The sequence below is a fragment of the Clupea harengus genome, chromosome 14 (genome assembly GCF_900700415.2).
Source record: "Clupea harengus chromosome 14, Ch_v2.0.2, whole genome shotgun sequence".
Classification (NCBI taxonomy): Eukaryota; Metazoa; Chordata; class Actinopteri; order Clupeiformes; family Clupeidae; genus Clupea; species Clupea harengus.
This window is the reverse complement of record NC_045165.1, coordinates 16,106,545-16,128,761: the sequence shown is the minus strand read 5'-3', so window position 1 is coordinate 16,128,761 and position 22,217 is coordinate 16,106,545. Positions and strand designations below refer to the sequence as shown.

At 45.9% G+C, this 22,217-nt stretch overlaps 1 protein-coding gene across 1 annotated transcript in view; it reads left to right on the top strand.

The window, feature by feature from the left end:
- LOC105908184 (formin-like) overlaps positions 1-22,217 on the top strand; it is a 78,248-nt gene that overhangs the window by 44,257 nt on the left and 11,774 nt on the right. The window contains exons 8-15 of the mRNA XM_042709836.1: positions 369-456; positions 3,467-3,528; positions 3,860-3,948; positions 4,860-4,989; positions 5,478-5,624; positions 5,989-6,048; positions 6,166-6,286; positions 14,671-14,763. Of these exons, the coding sequence (XP_042565770.1) occupies positions 369-456; positions 3,467-3,528; positions 3,860-3,948; positions 4,860-4,989; positions 5,478-5,624; positions 5,989-6,048; positions 6,166-6,286; positions 14,671-14,763 (790 nt within the window). The remainder of the gene's footprint in view (positions 1-368; positions 457-3,466; positions 3,529-3,859; positions 3,949-4,859; positions 4,990-5,477; positions 5,625-5,988; positions 6,049-6,165; positions 6,287-14,670; positions 14,764-22,217) is intronic.

The following is a 22,217-nucleotide window of genomic DNA, read 5'->3' as shown; positions in this document are numbered from 1 at the left end:
AAAGGTGCTAGCAACCGATTCTATCCTCCATAGGCTTCAGGCTCTTTGCCATCATGTCCGCCTCACATGGTCAAGGCCGCAGAACTGTATTTATCACAATGCTATACTATTATTAGTGGAGCAGTAGAATATAATTAATTTAAATTGTTCATTAAATGATAAAAGCATAAAATTTGGTAGAAAAATACACAGAGAGTTTCTAATCTAATTTAGAAATGAAGCCGCTTCAAACAAGGTCTCTGGTCATGGTGGCCACTTCTCACAATGCTACACTGTTATTAATGTTTTCTGTCGCTGCTAAAGGTATTCGGACGTAGATGAGTTGTGCTGCTCCTGACTGGATTCTTCCTTTTCTGTCTGTGCTGTAGATTGTCAAGCTACTGGATGGGAAGCGGTCTCAGACAGTGGGGATACTTATATCCAGCCTGCACCTGGAGATGAAGGACATCCAGCAAGGTGAGAAACCCTCTCTGCTTTACTTTCCCCCTCTCTCTCTTTCTCTCTCTCTCTCTCTCTCTCTGCGCCAAGGCAGGCTAACGTCACTCTTCTCTGGCACGGTCTCTCTATCGCAGGACTCGTTCGTTTAATTAAGCAGCTATATATTTCACTTATTTTCACCAGATCGACGGAGAAAGAGAGAGAGAGAGAAAGAACACACGCACTTGATAAGACGCAGATGTTGCGTTGGTTATTTTTAGAGGGAGGAAAGAGTCGGGAAAGAAAAGGCCGTCAAATTCTTTCCCCCTGGCAGTCGATATGTGTCTTTTTATGTCTCCTGATATGCGACTTTTATGTGCACTTCCATGAATTTGTCTTTTCCCCTTTCCCTCTCTCCGGAAATACAGGCAGCGGAAGCACAGGCAGCAAGCAGCGGCTGTTTTCAGGCTTTTCCAAGGCCCTGGCTCCACATTGGAATGTCATTAGCCGTTCCGACATTTAGACATTTCCTAGTCTTGTTAGAATTCCTGCTCGCACCGCCTGTCTAAGGTTCGAGACGAGGGAGGGAATTTTTTCCCCCTGAATCGACAGAGCGGCGGTTTTCCGGGTGTTCCGGGTCGCTGTGGTCACCGTGGCAGCAGCACTGTTGTGGTGAGCGCCTGGTTGTCTGGGCACGCGGCTCTCTGCTCTCTCGCGGCAGATCTGTTTATTGTTGCCAGGGACGGTCGCTGCAAGCCTAATGGCAGCGACACCCCGCTAATGATCTGAACACGTATAAATCCAGCCTTGCAGCGAGCAGACACTGCACAGTCCCACATAAAACACACTCACACACAGACAAATCCACCTATACACACAGACACACAAACACACTCACAGTCAAGTAAGGCTGTCAGTTTTTTTTCGTCCCTTATCCACTCTCATGTTTTTTCTTTCTGACTTTGTCTCTTTATTCCCTCTCTCCTTGTCTCTCTCTCTCTCTTACTCTCTCTCTCTCTCCCCGTCTTTCTACTTTTCTCTCTTTTGGTGTTGAACCACAGACTAAATCCCCCCTCCCATCCCCCCCACATAAACACTGAAATGGCCTGCTCCGAGCACAGCATGTGTCGACTTCCTTCAGCCCTAATGGGTGTAGGTGAGGCGGACTGTCTAAATGTGACAATGCCACACTGCCCCCCCCATCCCAACACCACCACCACCACTCCACACACACACACACACACACACACACACACACACACACAAACACACACACACACACACACACACACACACACACAAGCGCCCTCCAGCCCTGCGCCTGCTTAGCCTGCCCTTTGTTGGCAAATTAAAAAGACATGGGACATGTAATGTAATTACGGCCACTGGGAACCAGGGGAGCGCAAGGAGCCCCAGCTCTGGGGGGGCCTGGGGGGCCTGGGGGGGGCGAGGCAGGGTGGGAGGGGTATGAGGCGAGCACAGGAGCCCCGACGAGGAGGCAGCCTGATGGAGGGGACCTCCAGGGTCATGGGGCTTTAAAGGGAGGCTGAGGGAAGCCTACCCCCACACCACACACACCTAAACACAGTACACACACCAACACACACTCCAGTTCAGCCCCAGCAGCTCGGCCAGTGAGAGAGGGGATGAGGTTGGGGGGGGGGGGGGCTTTGATCTTCGGGTGTGGAGAAATATCCGGACCCCCTGAACTGCCCCAGCGATACCAGTACTCCCACCACCTACCCCACCTCCCCAGCCCACCAACACCCCCCGCCCCCCTCTTGCCCACCTCAGTGAAAGAGTGTGAACCACGCAGTGGGTGGGTGTTCAATAACCCATTGTAACAAAAGCTCTGCTCTGGCAGTATTCCGCAGGCCTCGTCTCCCATGCTGTAATTTGAATGTTTGACTTTTGGAAGTTTGTTGAGATGTGTGTCACAATTACGGAATGTCCGGATTGCGGCCGGGTCTAGCTGCGTGGGCAGGTTGGAATCGGAAGGCTGGTAGCCGAGGTGTTCTGAAAGCCAAATGGTGGTTGATGAAAAAAACACGTAGGTGCGATGACACAGCCACACCATCCTGAAGAATACCTCTGATTCCTCCTCTATGTGTGTCTGTTCCCTCACACAAGCTTGGAGTGCTGTGCTTTTGTTTTTGTTTCATCATTTTAGCTCAGACAGAATCTCACTATCACAACACTCTTGAGAGTGCACAGACTGGCAATATATTATCTCTCCTCACACTCAGTTTTTCTCTCTTTCTCTCTTTTTTCTCTCTCTCACTCTCTCTCACACACACACACACGCAAACACAGACCTCTCCATCCATCCTCCCCTCCTCTTCCTCCCATCTCATTTCTGTCTCTGCGCGGCAGACATCATTACTGGGAGCTGCGGTGGTTCCCCTGCGCAGGTCCAGGGGTTAAGCGGTTACAGGTTGTCTTCCGTGACCCATGGCAAAGAGGCTTAGTCCCCTGCATGTCTCCAAGCGAGGAGAGCCACCGTGCCGGGGCTTCCCCTGACACCACCCTGGCCTCCCTGACACCCCTCTCCCATCCATTGCCACACCGCCTTAACCACAGAGTAGCGCCCCTGTCAAACAGGCTAATACCTCACGCTAAACACATATGGGCTTTTTTTTCCGGGGACAAACAGAGGATTAGATATCTCGGTGTTTTTAACTATGGTTTCTCGTCCGTGTGTATTTATACGTATGGTGTATAAGAGTGTGAGAGCAGTTCTAGTAAACCTTTGCGGCTAGACTGTTATACGGCGTCTTTCATTTAGAGGCATACCTCGCTGACAGTGCTTCTTAATGCTGTGTATAACTGTGGCAAAAAAAAAAACTAAACAAAAAAAACCTGCCAATGTTAGGTTTGAAACTGAAAGTACAGGAAATGGCATGACTGCATGTGTTTAACCTCCTTTGAGTTAGCTGAGGAAAAGGCTTGCTTTCCAAACGTGTGGATGCTTAATGAAGACAGTATGCTTGCTGAAAATAATCTTCCTTTTATGTGAGAATGTGTCTAATAAACTCATTTAACTTTCCAGCTGTTTTGACTGTCGACAACTCGGTGGTGGACTTGGAGACCATTGAGGCTTTATACGAAAATGTGAGTATGCTCGGACGCAGTCTGGATAGCAAATGAGAAATGAGAGATGTTTTATCATTCCTTTTTCTTTTTGTCTGTGATGGAGAACTTTCTTTTTATATATTCCACCAGTCTTTCAAACATCTGTATAGTACTGAAAATAAATACTGAATTTGACGTGATGGCTGTCAGTATTTTCTTGAGATACAAAATTCTCCCGTTTGTTTTTACGCAGTTCTGGAATGATAATCAGAACTCTTCAGACACTGTTTATCCTGTAGCATTTTTCAGTCTCGTTGCTGTCAGATTTCACACGTGTTGCTTAGTCAGCTGTTTTTGTCCTCATTCGCAGAGAGCGACCAGCGACGAGCTCGAGAGGATCAAGAAGCACTACGACAGCTCCAAGGAGGACGAAGTTAAACTGTTGGACAAACCTGAACAGTGAGATACTCTACTTCCCATAACTGAGGCTCATTGCCACAAGCAACAGCGTTTAAGATGCAGGAGCCCTATGTGCAGAATGTACAACAGTGAAAATGCAGATGAAAGAGCTGAGACTCTGCGTAGTCTTCAAAAATAGTAGTACAGCAACAGCCCTTTTCTGCTGCCAAATCACCTTGGCTGTCATATAGTCTATAAACAGCCATGAAAACCTGTTTCACAGGCCCTTCTATTCATTTATTCCCCCTCATGAAAATAAATTTAACTTTAACAACGCAGGTGCTGACATTTTGTATGCCGTCTTAAACACATAGTAGACACCTCAAGGGTCTGCTCCCACACGCTTGTTTTCCAGTTATGGCCGTGGGACTCGACAGCATATCTCCCCCTGTACTGTCTGCATGTACACAGTCACTCAGGCACTGATTGACTGGATTCTCATAGATTCACTAAATGGTTTACATGTGGCGGAGAAGGCCATGTTATTATGGGATGTCTATGTATGACTCACCTGAGTTTTGACGTCCTCCCCATTACACAAGGGAATCACTCCTCCGCTCTATCATGGTACCGTTTATGTGTTGATGTCACTGTCTGTGTGCTGTGTTGATGGCCTGTCTTTGATCTGGGCCTTAATGTAGCCCAGATTTACAGCTTATTAATGCAACAAGAACCTCTAGTTCCTCCAGTAGACAGGAGAGCAGCCTCCTCTAACTCATTAATGGTTTGAGAATCAGGCGTCTGTTTTAAGCTGAGGCTTATGATACAATAGGTAATGAATGTAAGGCTGCCTTCCTGGATTTGTCAGGTTGAGTCAACTCTGAAAGGTCACACTTCAGTGATAACAGACAAATTAAGCATTCTTTTTTTGGGGGGTGGTGAGGTAATTTTGTGATGCTGACCTTTCACAGGTTCCTCTACGAGCTCTCCCAGATCCCAGACTTTTCTGGAAGGGCACACTGCATCATATTCCAGTCGGTCTTCGTGGAGGGAATCTCCTCCATCCATCGCAAAGTGGAGATTGTTTCCACTGTGTCCAAGGTAAAATATCCTCTCGGTAAACCATTCGAGAGCTTCAAACTGATGAGTTGTGACAGCAGTTTCACCAGAAATGGCTGGATATGCAACCATCCATAATACTGACATTCATTTGAATATCTTGGCCAGTAGGTAATCTTGTCACCCTTCTAAGTGTATTTACACATGCAGAGAATTAACTTTTCAACTTTTCAGACGTGTGGTTTAAAATGGTGACCTTGGGAACAATTGTCAATTTGGTTTGTCATTAGGAAATGATACTGTTTGTCCAGTATTGTGGCGAATGGCCAGGTAGTTTCTGAGATGGATGTTTAATTTCCTTGCATCCTGAGCCATGATATTTCAACTTTGGCTCAGACATGCTATTCTTTCTGTGTGTGTGTGCATGTGGGTGTGTGTGTGTGTGTGTGTGTGTGTGTGTGTGTGTGTGTGTGCGTGTGCGTGTGTGCGTGTGTGCGTGCATGCGTGCGTGCGTGCGTGTGTGTGTCTAGGGTCTTCTAGAGCAAGACAGCGTAAAGGACGTAATGGGGCTGGTGTTGGCCTTTGGGAACTACATGAATGGAGGCAATAGGACAAGAGGGCAAGCTGATGGCTTTGGCCTGGAGATCTTACCTAAGCTGAAGGATGTGAAGAGCAGGGTACTGTTTAAATCGATGTTGTATTCTATTCCATTTGGTTGTATTCTATATTCTATATATATTGGGCTACATTCTAGTTTCTTCCCTTCTTTCATGTGGCATTCTATTCTTTTCTGTTAATTTCTGTTGTTTCCCTATAGGATCATTCTGTCTTGAAGTCAGTAGTACTTTAGCTGATAAAATCTTTCCTAAGTGGTCTTCAAAACTGTTGTTACTGCTAGGACTCATTGCTTTTCACATATTTAATTAGAGCTAGAAGTTTAGTTTGTCTTATTATGGCTTTGTTATAGAAATCCCTGCTTTTTTTATATTAATTTGGGCTTCAACCTCTTTTAATAACAAATTCAATTATTTCTCCTGACAGGATAGTCGTATTTGCTTGGTGGATTATGTGGTGTCCTACTATCTGCGCAATTTTGACAAGGTAAGAAAAATTGTTATATATTATAGTTATATATATTATTTATATGTTAATGACACATGGGTCAAAGGCAAAGAAGTCAATCTCTTAGTGCTTTGTTTTTCTCTGTTTGTGCATCAGGATGCAGGCACAGACAAAAGTGTATTCCCCTTACCCGAGCCTCAGGATTTTTTCTTAGCTGCGCAAGTCAAGTTTGAAGACCTCTTTAAGGACGTCAGGAAGCTCAAGAGAGAGCTGACAGGTACAGCTACTTCTTTGTCACTCGTCCTCATAAACTCCCCTTTTAACTTAAATGATGTGTCATGATATGGTATAGTATATGTCTGTACCTGTTGAAAAAAACAGTTCACACCATCTTGTTGCTCTAGCTGTTGTTGCCTTAATAGCCATTATATAACTCTCAATTTCATCCATCATCTACCCTGAAAGACAATTAAATAGCAATGGGGGCTGAATCCATATTTAACAGAAACTACTGGCTGCCTGCTTTTGCTATGGTCAGAGGACTAAAATCCGTAGTAAAACTGTTAGATGAAAATTTCATAGTGAGAGACTGCCAAGCAGGTAGGGTTTTTTATTTAATACGGTGTGTCTGGTCTACAGGGTCGAGGCTTCCCCACACAGTGTGCCTCCTCTGGGCCGTCCCAGGGTGAAAGGCGATGCCCTCCGGCCCCCTCGTGTCTGTGATTATTTAAATCAACCAATAATCCGACATATGAAAGCAATTAGATATGCTCTCTCCTCTCACCTCACTTAAGCAGATTGCTGTTAAAGCCTGATCCTCACTGACCCGGGGGGAAAAATACAAAGGGGTCTACAAGAGTCTTGAGCCCCACCTCAAGCTGTCAGTCATTTATTAGGAAAAATGGAGGAGTTTAAGACAATAAATGTAACATAAGGGGCTTAGTATTTGATCTGTACTCCCCCCCCAAAAAACTTTTAAAGTCTCGCCTCAGAGTCCTCGGGGTATTGGCAGGGAATTGTAAGTGAGAATTCTCACTGTTCAGGAAGGTCCACCTATGCCTCTTTATTTTTTATTCTTACCTCCAGCCGGTAGGAATAAATATTTATGCTCCTCCATTATAACCCACATCCCATAGAACCCAACTGGTCTTAATTAGAAATATTTCCATATTTCTCGTAAAAAAGAAGGTGATGTTTCTGATTTACGCATGTGAGATAAAACTACACAGAACTCACCCAGATTGACTACACTGTTTTCCAAAGGCCAGTAAATGAGTTATAGCCGCACTGCATGCTTCATATCAAGGACTGTGCGGTGTTCCCCAGGGATCTGTACTCGGCCCTTTCCTTAATTAGTCTGTGTTGGACGTCATAGGGGCTCGACTGTAGCGAGGGTGGTAGGTTTGAAGGAGGAAGGGGCCACTCTCTGATTGCTTAGTTGGACTGGACAGGGGCCGATCTGCCCCCAGACAGCCTGGCTGCCCTTCTGCCCTCTCCACCTCTCAATGAGACAGAAATATGATCCACATTTGATCTGTCTTCCTGTTTCGTGGGGTGGTGTGCTTGCAGCACACCTCGCTTTCAGAAGTCAAGACTGTGTTTATGGACTGAGACCAAGGCTGATATAGAATCTGTGTCATATGCTATTTGCCTACTGGTCAGATCACATTGTTAGGAGTAGTTAAGCTGAAATGCTGATCACCTAGTGAAAGGGCACTAAAGAGAATGTGCCCATCAGTCTAGAAATAGCATGGAATAGAAATCTTCAAATATTATTTATTTTTAGTCTGCACTCTCACATAAGGAGCCAGTCAAAATGCCATAGATGAATTCTCACAGCTGTCGCTGATGAGTGTCCCAGATGTGCTTCCTAGTCGCTTTGGAGAGTGTCTCGCTAATTTTAAATTCCACTTAGAACTCACTCAGTAAGTTTACCCTGGAGGGAATGATTCAGAGCCAGTGTCCCACATCACCAGTCCAAATGCCTTTGAATCGAGACCGGATTTTTTGCAGTCAGTAAGAGGTTCTTCATGCTCTTCACTGGAACTAGGGAGGCCAGCTAGGCTTCAGTGAGGCTAGCTGGTAATGTGTGAGGACAGCGAGGCAGGGGTGCTACTGAATGAAATAGTATCAAATAAAAATGAACAGTCAGAGGCCATTTGCTGCCCGGAGGAGTTTAGTGTTTCACAGAAGACTCGAGCTGGGCAAGACATTCATCATGGTGGCAAATCAGACAGTGTCTTCACTTTAAATTGCCCTTTAATGTCAGCACCAAGCAAGGATTTTAGCTTGAGGGATGTTTTATGATTGAGGATTCAGAGCCCAGGCCTCTCTTCCCGCATTTCTCACGGCTTCAGGGGAGCACTGCTGTTCCTCACTGGCTGAGTATGGGATCGAGGCAAAGGATTAAGCCCAAGACTCAAATATTTCTATGTAGATTAGCTACGTACAAGGGATTGTTCAGGGTGAAGACTGTAGACTACGGCTAATGCTGTGCTGTATGTAGGTATGTATTTATGTATGCGTTAGCCGTAGTATATATATATGAGTTTGTCATCATGAAGGAGTGAGCTGAAGCTTTTAATTGTCCCATTTAAAGCTTTAACTGATTATACTGCAGGGGCTGTGTAAAGTTTGATTTTATCAAGCCAGCAATTGCAGCAGGCTGTGCTGTCTTAACACCATAAGCAGTGCATCAAAAAGAGTGTGGCGTAGCCTAACACCAGTTTTACACAACTTCACCACAAATCTCTTCAGCTGTCCTCATAAACCTAGAACATGTTCTCTTCGAGGACATATTTCCCATGGCCGAACAGGGCTGTCAGCACCAGAGCCGTGACTGGCGACTGGCAATGTCTTAAAGTTTGCTGGGTTTTTAGGACACAATAGGGGAGGATTTATCGGGTCGAGTGGGACTTACCTTTACTCAAGAGCTCCCCGGGCTGGCTCGGACTCAGATAATAGCAGGGATTTATCCTGGAGCCCGTCAGGCCGTGGAGGTTGTGTATAATTGTGGATTATCAGTAGAATTCCTGGGCTTTGCGCTGATGGAAGTGGGCCTCGCTGAGGTATAAATAACCCTGGGCTGCCAGGACGCAGACAACGCACAGGCTCAACCTGCCTCTGGCTGGAGACCTCGGACTGGAAAAGATTTTCCAAAACATTACGTTTAAGCACTGTGTACTCGTGTGTGTGTGTGTGTGTGTGGGTGTGGGTGTGGGTGTGTGCATGTTTAAACAACATGTTTTTTTATTGTCACGCACTTTTATCATTGAGAGGAGAAATGACGATTGTTTCTGTTGTGCATTGGTACGGGAGCCTGGTTTATGCTTCTGTGGATTGTTTTTCAAATATCTTTCCTTCAGCCAAGCCACTCCTGACAATGTGCCATTGTCTCCACATTGTCAGATTTACTGGTAGCTGTTGAAGTGGTCGCTTTCTGCGACTCGGGGTGGGGGGGAGGCAGTGGACATCAAAGTGACAAGAGTAGGCCACATTTGCCAACTACCCCTATCCCCCTATCCAAAACAAAAAATCAGAGCATCAACAGAATTAACCCCCCCAACCCCCTCTTGCCTCCCCCCCTGTGTTCTCGTATGATGCAAGGCTTTGGGATGCCTGGCCGCCCGTCTCATGCCTAGTTGCCCATGGTCGCGTCTCCCTCTAGAAACCAGGGCAGACTTGCTGGAGTCTGGCTAAAACTTCCCTGGCTCCTCCGAGGCATCTCTGAATTCCTGCCCATCTCCTTATCTGGGAGTGCTCACGATAGAACATTTCAACGGTGTGTTTTGACCCCCTCCTCCTTGATTAATTGCACCTTAATTAAGACGTAGTTATTCATAATGGTAAAGTATGGCTTAAGACCTTTTACCAGGGCTGCTTTTGCTTTTCTTTTTTTGGGAAGTAATCAGGCAAGCATTTTTTCGGTCTTTAATAACATTCCCACAGTTAACTCCTGTCTTTGCCTTGATGTAGTGAAATGGTCAGAGAGTTGTTTTGTTGCTGTGGTCTTTTTTTTCTACCCCTCCTCCCCTTCCTCCTCCCTGAGTAATTGCATGTGTGTAGGGCTTTGTCATCAAAGCCCAAGTCTCCGAATCCCCTGACCCCGCTGAAACCGAGCCGAAGCAACTCGGGGCGTTAAACACACACGCACACACACACACACACACACAAACGTCTTGTGTAAGAGGATTCGCTTCGTGATTTACATTTTGATTTCCATGAATGTCTGCCCCCCTCCACACCTAGTCAACACAACACCCAATGACAACACTACTGTTTTCTGGCCATGTGAATTCAATCAGGAGTGGCCGCTCTGCTGGGTCTTGCTCTGTCTTGGATTATGGGCTGTCTCCTCTTGCCACAGTCCCTCGATGAACTTGAGAAAAGGCAGGGACATGGAGCAGAGTCCCGCTGCAGCAACATGCCAATATCGGCCAAGAAGAACATTTTAACCATCAGCCACCACATCTACAGTCATTGTCGGGAACTCAGAGATGGTGTATGTCACTGATACTGCGAAAAAACATCTGTTGTTTTGAGATCCACGTTGATAAAATGTCTAATATTTCAAGGCATCATATTTAATTTCAGTGACTAATGTTCTTAGTTTTTGTAATTGCCGGTCAAATTATAATAGGTCACATAGAAAAAAAACAATGAAATACTTCATAGTTATAAACATTGTAGAAGGGAAAGTATTTTATTAAACGTAAGAGAAACAGTACAGCCCAAACAGAACAGTCACTAACTGTTTTACTCAACGTTTGTAGGACCTTAACCCTCACTAAGCACTTCAAGATCATGACTGGGAATCAGTCCTCTGATCCTTGTTTTAGTGTGATGAGGGCCCAGATAGTACAGTGACTGAAACGGACCTGATCTGGCCAGAGCATGTTCTGGAGTCGGCGTCTCTGTAGGGAGGAGGCTTTGCTCTGATTTTTTTTTGTTTCCGAGGCAGAAGCCGTCCCCTCCGGCAGCGTGCCCACTGGTAAGCCGATACAGGTTTGTGGGCACACAGGACCCGATTACCACTAGTCGCTCAATTTGAGAACAGCATGGCTTTATTTAGCGTAATGTAATTATGCAGTTAGCCGTGGAGCTGCTCGCTTAAAGATGGAGAGGGGACCCTGGAGAAGTGGCGCTGAAGGAGAACACCACACACAATGTGTAGGAAACACACACCCCCACCTCCTCCACCACCTCAATGTTTTTTGTCATAGTCAATAAATTCACTGAACAAAACTATAACGGCAACATGTCAGATTTTGCTCCCATGTTTCACTGAACTGTAATAATAGATCATGTAATGTCTCCATGCTCCATGCTGAAACAGTTTATTTCTCTCACATTCTGAGTACCAATTTATATCTGTAGCCATAGCTCCATGCACTGTTTACTATTTACAGGAGTCGTTCCATGTTGCATTTAGATCTTTGTTCAGTACGTATCGCATTTACACTCTCCGCTGGGCCCCGCCATGTCAGCGCCCGTGGACTAACCCAACCTTATGTGACACCACACACTGACAAGTCCGCATTTTTATGGTTTGCTAACTCGACAAGTCGTCCGCGTAACAATATGTAAAATCATAAACATTTCATGGATTGTACACTCCCCTTTTCAGCACTTCACTGGCCCTCGCCCTGGTCCTCCCTCTGTGCCTAACGCTGCTGCCCTCTGTGGTTCTCGCTGCACTGTCAGGAGACAATACTTTTCAATCAGCGGGGCGCGGGGGGACTTTTTGTTTGACACAGCCTGCTGTTTGCTTTGCTGAGCTTTCCGTCTCGTGGGCCCTAGCTGTCTGGACCGCATTTAGGAAGGAGTCTCCTGGAAATTGAGGGGTTGATGGTACTCAGGGGGGCATCCTGTCACAAGCGGGCGTCTCGAAAAAGCAGGCGATGGGAGCATTAGTCATTGCTGTGTCTCCAACCCCGGGATATGTTTTGACCAAGACTGCCGCAGACAGACATATTTACATATTTACTCTGTGAAGTCAACTCCTGGAAATCTTACAATGAAAGCTGGAGGAGGCACCTGTTGCTCAATGCTAATTCAATAGTTTATCCTCTATGTTTTGCTGACTAAACTCGTTTGTAAACATTGCCATCTACAGTGACTCTTTGCGCCACATCAAGCATGTGAAAGGAAGTGCTCAAACCACAGATGACTCAGTGATCTGTTAGTCTGGTGTCTTCGGTCATCATAAATAACTGGTATATTATGTGCCTGTGTATACAACATTGAATGGCAAAAACCCCTCCATGGATCACTATCCAGTGGCTGAGCTTGTGAGCTGCCTGTGGAGCCACAATGCTTGTTGACCATCCATAGTATTCTGCTCTGCAGTATTCAGCTCTTGTACCAGGAGAAACATTTACATTTGTCCTCCGTATTTCGTATCTTGAACAAATTGGCAAACATCAAAGCTTTGTGTTGTCAGTTTGGGATATCTGTTTCCCAAGAATGCTGATGTTTTGGTTGCCAATGAACCACTTGTCAAGGTGCTACATACTGTACATGGCAGAAGATCTTTAACTTTGTGTGTTACTGTGTTTGAGGACTTGACAATGTGGGATGGCTTTCTCATGGGATAACCTAGAAAGAGTTTGGGAGCTTTATGCATTCGTTATTCTATGTATTTCTGATTTTTGCTAAGCACAGAGGAACATTCATTTTTTTTTTCTTTCAAAATGTAATTTAGTTTTCATTTCGTTGTTTGTGTTTCTTTCTCCTTTCATTTGATGAATCTTTCATCATTCTCATAGATTAGGTAACAGAACCCTTTGGTCAGATCTCTGGCCACTGGCCTGGATGTTTGTCAAAGAGGATTTTCAGAAGTATGTGGTCCACAAGCATGGCTTAGGAGCCTAAGCGTTACAAAACGGGCCAATTATTTCAGTTCCACCGATGTCAGAGGAATTTTGGGGGACTTATCTGGCTAAACAACAGTGAATACATTAGACACACACACGCAAGCACACACACACACACACACACACACACACACACACACACACACACACACATACACACATACACACACACACACAGAGACACACACACACAAACACAAACACAAACACACACACACACACACATAAGCACGTAAGCACACACACACTCTCTCACACATTCATGCACTCCCAGACATACACCGACAGACACACATATCCAAAGGAATACGTTTCCCCTATCTGCTTGGCCAGACATGTTTTAATTAGGGGATCCTTTTACTTCAAGATTCCCAGAAAGAAATCAGACAGCATTGATCCCCTTCAATCAGCCAGTGGTCCTCTTAAAAGAGATGTGATTATGACCTGCTGGAGAAATGTACTGTGGCCAGTAATGATTAGCAGGTGAATAGAAAAAATTTGATTATTCACACTGTGCTGTATACATCAACACAGGATCATTTGAATGAGTCGTGCAGACTTTGCCAAAGTGGAGGGTTTTTTTCCTCTTTCTGTTTTGTTTGGTGAGCTAGATTGTTTGGCAGGGCTACAAAGCAGACTGGCGGGAACAAACACAGTAAAACAACAGCTCCAGACGTGCAATGGGTCAAGCCCACCTCCACCATATGGTGTCCGGATTCCCAGGTTTACTGTGAAAGCCAGGCATCATACGCTAGACATGCCAGGGTCTGAGTACAGGATGCGTTTATTAAGACATCCAAACACACATGCATGCGTGTACTCATATATACACAGACAAGTGCACATTCATGCACACACACACATACACACACACACACACACTTTCAAACACACATATATACTCACACACACAAAGAGAGAGTGAGGGAGAGAGAACTTTGTGGAGGACTTCAGATGCTCTCTTTTGGTTCTATTAACACGTCCAGTTCTAAGGGCCATGAACCTGCGAGCTTCAGTAAACAACACAATATTACACTCACACCCAAACCCCAAGAGCTGATGTGCATTCCCACAAGCGTCTGTTGGCATGACAGCGACATGACTAATCTCCGCTCCTCAGAGCAGGTCAATTCTGTATGTATTAGACTGTGTACTTCCCCTTATTGGCGTGACCTAGGTCTGTATTCCATTTGTTTTTAAAGAGCTCTTTGCTTACAAGATTTTTGCCACCACAGATTCCGGTAAGAAAAAGAAAAGAAAAGAAAAAAAAAAAAAACTTTTCCGCGGCGAAAACTTTGTTCTGATAATGAAAAGCGTTTCTCCCGTTACATTTTGAATGCGGCCCAAGCTCATTTAAAGGGCCTGCCAGCTTTCTTTCGGAGGCTTTAATAGCCATCTGTTTTGGGATGTTTTTGGAGAGATTCACACACTTCTCTCTCCCTCATGTGTTTCCCCCCTCACACCCGGCTCTCTTTAAGTCAATTATGAATGTGTTGCTGTTGGTAAGGTGATACGTGCACTCACATGCCCTTGGTTAATGCATAGCGTTGGCATTGGGTTATGGCTCGTTATCGTTTTATGCACCATCCGAGTGATGAGGCCAGCGCTATAAAAGCAAACAATACATGCAGCATACCCAACACACCATGGATCCTCTCCTCTCTCCGATTTGCTCAGCATCTTCTCTCTCTCTCTCTCTCTCTCTCTCTCTCTCTCTCTCCCTCTCTTCCTTCTTTCTTTATTTCTCTATGTTTACATCTCACTTATTCTTCTCTTCTTTTCCCAGCATGTGAGAAGGATGTCCAGAAGGTGTGCGCCAACTCCCTCGAGGAGCACCTCCAGCCGTTCAAGGACAAAATGGAGGCCTTCGTCGTCACTGGTGAGTCCAAAAAACAAACAGGAAATGAGATCTGGATCCTGGGCTCTCTGTGCTGGCTACTGCCAAGGCGGCTGGGTGGAGGGAAGGGGAGGGGAGAGGAGGTTGACATGTCTTGCTTTGGCCTCAGTGGAGTCCAAGAGGGGCTTGGGATGGATGGGGGGGTTGAAAAGTGCGGCGTGTCACCTAAAACCTCTCTGCAGCCCCTGCTTGGGGCTGTTTGATCCCCAGCGAGAGGGGCCACAGGGGTAGGGGTGGAGGTGGGGGGTCGGAGGTAAGTGAGGGGGTTGAGGGTGGAGGGGGGGGCAGAAGGGGTTTGTTGTAAAGCCAGGGGCCAGGCAGACGGGGGATGATTGTGTGTTTACAGTCACCAAGACGCCCGGTGTGTTCCACAGAGACTTGCCCCCTCCACAATCCACCCTCACCCCCATCTCCACCATCATGACCACGCTTGCCAGACAAGATGCAAACACCACACCCCCCCCCCCCCACCAGACACACACACACACACACACACACACACACACACACACACACACACACCCCATCCTGAACAAGCCTGACATTCTTCTCTCCACCAGTCCCGATCAATCAAGCAATCAATCATTCAGTCAATCAATCAGTCAAAGCCCTCATGCAGAAGTCATGATCTGGTCAAAAAGGTCCCTTTCCTTCCATTCACAAACAACTCCCTTTTAAGCAGATATCTGACACAACACATGGGGACTAATCCTGTCTCTCAATTGTGTCTGTGCACATTTGCACTTTTCCATTTCCTCTGTTCATTTCAACAAGTGAAACCACAGCCCTTAGAATCGCTCTGCTTTGTATTCTTGTATTAGGACCAGGCTTCCCTGCCCGGTCACCTTATCTGGCCCTCATGTTGAATCATGCTCGAAGCGCTGCCATCTTCAAACTGTAATTGGCCCCATGAGTGCATGAACTCCCTCTTCCTCCTCTCGCTGCGCTGTTCCCCTTCAGGCCAGGCCGTGGGGGAAACTGTATGTGCTGACAGAGGGCTGACTGTAACGGGTGCAGTAGGAGGGGATCACATTCCCCTAAACACGCTTCATGTAGTCAGGCCCGCAGTAAAGCTGGCAGGACATCCCTGGCTGAGGTCTCGTAAAGGCAAGCCACTCTCAGTGGGACGCTGCTGGGGACCACCGGAGCAGGGCACTCTCGGTGCCTCTCCTAGTGACCCCCATGTACACACACACACACACACACACACACACACACACACACACACACACACACAAAGACAGACACACACGTGCATACATACATACATACATACATACATACATACATACATACATACATACGTACATACACATACACACACACACTCACATACATACATACATACATACATACATACATACATACATACATACATACATGTATATGTATTGTATATATAAACATAAGCACAAACCATCATGTATATGCATATATACACACATAAACACACACACAGCCCTCACATAACCCCAAGCCCTCCCACCTCAGTGTTAACCTTAACCCTGACATCACTTTTACCCTCAGTGAAGTCTGATCTTTCTGTCTGAATTGTTAAGTGAACAGGTAGCCTTAAGCCCATAGTAATCACATGTCTCTGTTGCTTGCGAGACAAAGAGTAGGGGTCATCTGTGGCCAAACTGTCTCCGAAAATCTTTTTCTGTACTCTCGTATTTTCAAAATTAGAATGAGTTTTCAATAGAAACTAAACAGAAATAAATATCACAATACAAAAGAAGGGATCCAGAAAGCAGAGTAACCATGATGACGGTGTTTCAGATCAAAGTGATTTGACGAAAGTTTTCCAATGAAAGCGTTTTGTTTCTGAAGGCTCCCTGTTTCCCCTGTGAGCTGCTCTGGTCTGTCTGGTCAGCCCGTGCACACAGGTATGCACATTCCCAGGGCTCAGAGGGCTAAATAGGCTAACGTTGTCACTGCCAGACAAACCATAGCTCCTGGTGCATTCTTCCAGGAAGACGTCTGATATGAAAGCTGTCTGATATGGAGTCCCTGTAGCCAGAAGCCAGGAAAATGAGCCCTGGCCTTCTCTGCCTGCGCTGTAAGGTCCTTTATCTGGCCAAAGTGGCAGTGACACATGAAAACTTTCACCTCGCAAGAGGACAGCTTGGTCTGTTTCTGCTCACACACGTACGTGCTTAACTGGCTTTGGACGAAAAAAAAAAAAAGGGTGGATGTCCAAAAACAAAACAATTTCCTCTCCGCAAAGCATGAATGAGCGATCCGTCCGTCAATGAGATGGCATCCATATGTCGTTAACCCGAGGTGATAAATGATGACAGGACAGCTTCATTTATCTCTGCCTCTCTGGAGATGTTCCCGCAGACGGAGTTCAAACAGCTACAGCAGGCGTTCAGCTTGTCCCGGAGGTCTTAGGCGGGCACTAAGAGGGAAATCTGTTGCATTATTCAAATATTTCCCGAGTTCTAGTTTTTCATTCGCAAAGCACTTTTTTGCGTCTGGAGTTTATGTTTATGCCTGCCACTAATCTGGACGTAATTACTGAACATTAGGATGGTACCAAAAGTACGATGGTTGCCACTGGCTACAGAAAAAAAAAGAAAGCGGCCCTAGTTAACAAAAACACATCTTGCACATGAACGTTCCACCAGGCGATACTTATAAACCTCGCTTTATAAACAGAATTCCTCCCACAGTTCGCCGTGGCTTTTGAAGCGGGCCGCGGACCGTGAGCTGACATTCCCCTTGTCTGGGGCTCCGAGACGACTCCATGGCTTCAGTGTACACAACACACGACACCACGGCTCTCTCGCGGGGCCAGAGATTGTGCAGGCTTCACAGGCAAATCACGATGTTCTCAAAACCACACACAGACGCGCACACACACATACACACAGATCTCTCACACACACACACACACAAACAGACACATACACGAACAGGTACACTGTCTTTCTGTCAGGGCGTTTTCAAAACCACACACAGACACACACACACACAGGTGTGGAGCGCTGGGAACACCTTGTGAGAACGCTGATGTGTATTGCAGTTCAGGAAGGGAGCAGCGGGTTCACTCTCAGGTGCGTCAGGTGTGGCACCCTGGGGGGGCGGCGTGCGGAATGACACAGCTGTCCCTGGGAACGGGTGGAGTGGATGCCCACCTGCCGCCCCCCTACCCCCCACCCCCCCACCCCCCCCCACTCTATCAACCGCTCAAACTTACACGGCCCACCTGGGAAGCCCCACAAGCATGGGAGTGCTTCCATAAATCTCCACTTCTCTGTAGGTCCTGATGGGTCACAGCCCTCTGTGTGTGGGGTGGGGGTCTGAGTGTTGGCTCACAGTGATGGTGGGTTGATGGAGAAGTCACACAAGTATATATTAGGTTCTGCTGAAAAACCACAAAAGGCCTCTCACTGGTGGCCATGGGGGTGCCTGAATACAGTTATGCTGTGTGTGTGTGTGTGTGTGTGTGTGTGTGTGTGTGTGTGTGTGTGTGTGTGTGTGTGTGTGTGTGTGCGTGAAGGTGGGGATCTGGGCTCATTTGAGTGTGTCTGCGGCGTGGGGTGACCCATAACTCATGTGTGAGGGCTTTACGGCCACGGCTCTGCCGACGGTCGCCGCGCGCGGCGGGAGCCGCAGGTGAACTCGAACGACCCGCGTGCCGGCCCTTAAAGTGCACTGTGATCTGACAAGCTCTTTACATCTCCCTGAGCTCATTGATCCGTCATTCTGTGCTCCATTATTCTCATGAGCCGCTGGCCCACCGACCCACTTCCCACTCCCTCCAGCTCCTCTCTCACCTTCCCTCTCTTCTGTCCTTAAAGGCCCCTGTGCCTTTCTTCTCCTTTTCCACTCTTGCCCTGTCACTCTCTCTCTCTCACCCTCTTGTTCTCTCTCTCACCCTCTTGTTCTCTCTTACACACACACACACACACACACTCTCTTTCTCCCCGTTTCTGCTCTTCCCATTTAAGATACACTGCACACAGCAGTGGACTAGAGTGTTTGAGGCCATGTTTTAGTAAGACAAGTCTTAGTCTGGTCAAGAATCGAGAATGTTCCTTCATACTCAAAAGATCCTGTACACTCCAGTTAGTGTTTTGACCCCTTGTTTGTGTTGTTTGACCCATTGTTTGTGTCGTTTGGCCACTTGTTTGTGTCGTTTGGCATCTCTGCCTCCTTTGGCCCCTATCGTCATTCTTCAGAGTCGTATTTTTATGATTTGAAGGGAGTTATAGAACGGAATGCATCATCAGATGACTGAACTGATTTCCATTTTAATCATTACCTTTCAAGGTCTGAATTTTTGGGGAATTTAATCCGAGTTTTCGAGTCAAAACGTTTCTTCTTCCAGGGGTAAGTTGGGTCCGTAAGCAAACGGCGGCGTCTGCTTAATATTACTGACTGGCGCAAGATATGAAGGGCAGGGAGGCTTCCAGGACCACTTAATAATCATGTCAACATTAATACCATACTAATCCACTGCAGGTAATGAATCAATTAATTCCACTTAAATTAATTTTGGAGGACACTCAAAGCAACATTAATAAATGATACATCAAGCGGAGGAGCTCGAACTTTCTCCAACCTTTGTCATCTCTGTGAGCCCTGCATCAAAACTGTATCAATCTCTTGTTGCGGAGCCTTGTGTGTTTAGTGAAGGCTCTGCAGATGCCAATATAACTTTGTGGTGATTTGCCAGCGAGATGTTAGCACAAGCTTTGCGCTGAGGAGCACTTCAGATCTGGATCACAACAATTTGTTCTGGTTTGGGATTCACCTCATTAGTTTTTCTTGAATCCAAAGGAGTCTCAACATTAAGTACCCTCTTAGGATAGTCTCATCGCTTAGTCTAACTGTACTGTGTTCCTTGCCTTTTCAACCAAATGCTTTGGGTTTCAATTAGCACTTTTATTTGGGGTGTGCAGAAGACTGACATGACACCGTCATAACCATGACAACATGACACCTGTCATGAACTTCATGAAGTGATTGATTGATTGTTGAATGATTGTTGTTATTTAGTGTCATTCGGTCAATTATTAAAATTTGTAATGCAAAGTTGATGTTTGGGATGTCTTTGTTATGAACCCCTTGACATTAACCAAGACAGCATAACCTGTCAATAGGCAGGAACGTTGCTAGGAGTTGAAACCATTCGGGCCCTGACCTGTTGGAAAATGTTTCAAATTCTGGCAGCTAAATGCACCATTTTCACGCAGTTTGAGGCAGAAACAGAAAGCCCATCTGGGGTGTGGCTAGGGCCAAGTTATTGGGCAGAAGCCCTGGATATTTGCCTTCATGTAATTCTTGCTTCACCTCATTCCCTTTGACCTTGCTCTTGCCCAAAAGGTCAAGCACGTTGATAGTAAGGGACAGTGATGCTAACTACCATGCCCAAACAACAAGGGGAAGGTAACCTCCCAGGCAGCAGGACAGGTTTGGGGGTAGGGACAAAATATCCGGGGCTTCAGCTCTCTCTCTCTCTCTCTCTCTCACACACATACAAAAACACACACAAACACACACACACACGCACACACACACACACACACACACACACACACACACACACACACACACACACACACACACACACAACACACACACACACACACACACACACACACACACACACATTGTGAATAGACAGGGATTGACAACAAGGGAAAGGTAACCTACCAGCCATCAGGACAGGTTTGGGGCTATTGACAAAATATATCCGGGGCTTCAGCCCAATAGCCCAGTCTTAGTCACGCCTCAACCTGACCTCAACTACAGTGCCACAATTTGGAGTAGTTATTAAGTGTTATTACACTTTTTTATTTTAACTGTGTCGGGAATCATTTCTTTGACCTCAACTACAGTACTACAATTTGGACTTGTCAGAAAGATGTAATTAAGTTTTATTACACTGTCAAATGCTTTTCTAACATTGTTCTAAATAATGCCCTTGAGCTCAACTACAGTAGTGCAATTTGGACTTGTCAGAAAGATGTAATTAAGTTGTATTACACTGTCAAATGATTTTAAACAGCTTAACAAAAGCAATTGACAAGTGTCAAGACTTGTTTTTGTTTTTCTTGAATTGATCTAACCCACTCCCTCTGCGTGCCCACTGCCTGTAGGTACCTCTCCACACACCCTGGGACTCTACATTGTGTCTCTAACATGTGGGTGGTGGGGCGTGTGGAGAGAAAGAAGAAACCAGACACATGGGTTCTGGATTGCGGTTGAGACCTTGGTAGCACTTTATTGGCCCCAATGACAACTCTCGTATCTGCTGCTGTACAGCACAGTGGCTGCCAGCTCTAATACCTTACAGGGTAGTGAAAGTAAACTTTAAATATATATACGTATATATATAATCCACTGCGAAATTAAATCATCTGAAACTGAAAAGGACATATTCTTAAAAAACAGCACCCTTAACATATGATGTACTGCGTGACAATAAATTACCAACTGAAATATAAAACGAATGCTTCATCCCGCACTATGTCTACTGTAGGCTACATGCTCAACCAGTACAGGGTTCCCACGGCAAATCCTGGAAAAGTCATGGGGTTTTAAAATCCCATTTTCCAGACCTTGAAAAGTCATGAAATTCTGGAAATCTGTTGAAAGTTTTGGAAAAGTCATGACATGTATAATTTCTGTTTACAGGTCTAATGAAATTAATTATGTTATGGATAATGTTTCGAGAGTGAATCTCTGCAGCGTGATACAGTATCAACTTGAATTGGCATAGCCATTGGAAAAGGAATGAAAAAAGTCTTGTTTAATTCTCATTCAATATTTCATTCAACAATGTTATCTTTGCATTAATGACAACAGTCATAAACATTCATAAAGACTTCCTCATGTTCATGACAGGTGTCATATCATGGTTATGACGATGTCATGTCAGTCTTATGGACAGTCCTTAAATAAAGTGTTACCAAACTTTTATATATCTGGCTCCAGACAAATACTAAATCACTCAATTATTTTTTTTGAGAATAAGGTTTTTAGAATATTAAACATTTAAGCGCGTTTCCCATGAGGTAAGTGGAGTGTGTAGCCTAGCTGGTATTGTAGCGCTGTGCAATTAGCATCACGTCTCAGACGCTTGGTTATCTGACTTGTAGGTAAACCAGTGGTGTGTAAAAGTGTGTCAGAGTTTTAAAGCCCTAATTTATTGTCCCGCTCAGCATGCACGTCTCATAACTTTCTAGTTAGCCACTACTGGTTTCATGTTTACAGACGAAAGGGCCGAGGAGGGGGGTTGGTGGGGAGGGGGGAGGGGGGGGGGGGGGGGGGGTGCGGCGAGAGAAACTTCACACATCCTCTCTCACCACGGCCCGGGACCCAGGAGCGCTGGTGCCTCCTCTGCGCGCGCACATACACACACACATACACACACACACACACACACACACACACACACACACACACACACACACACACACACA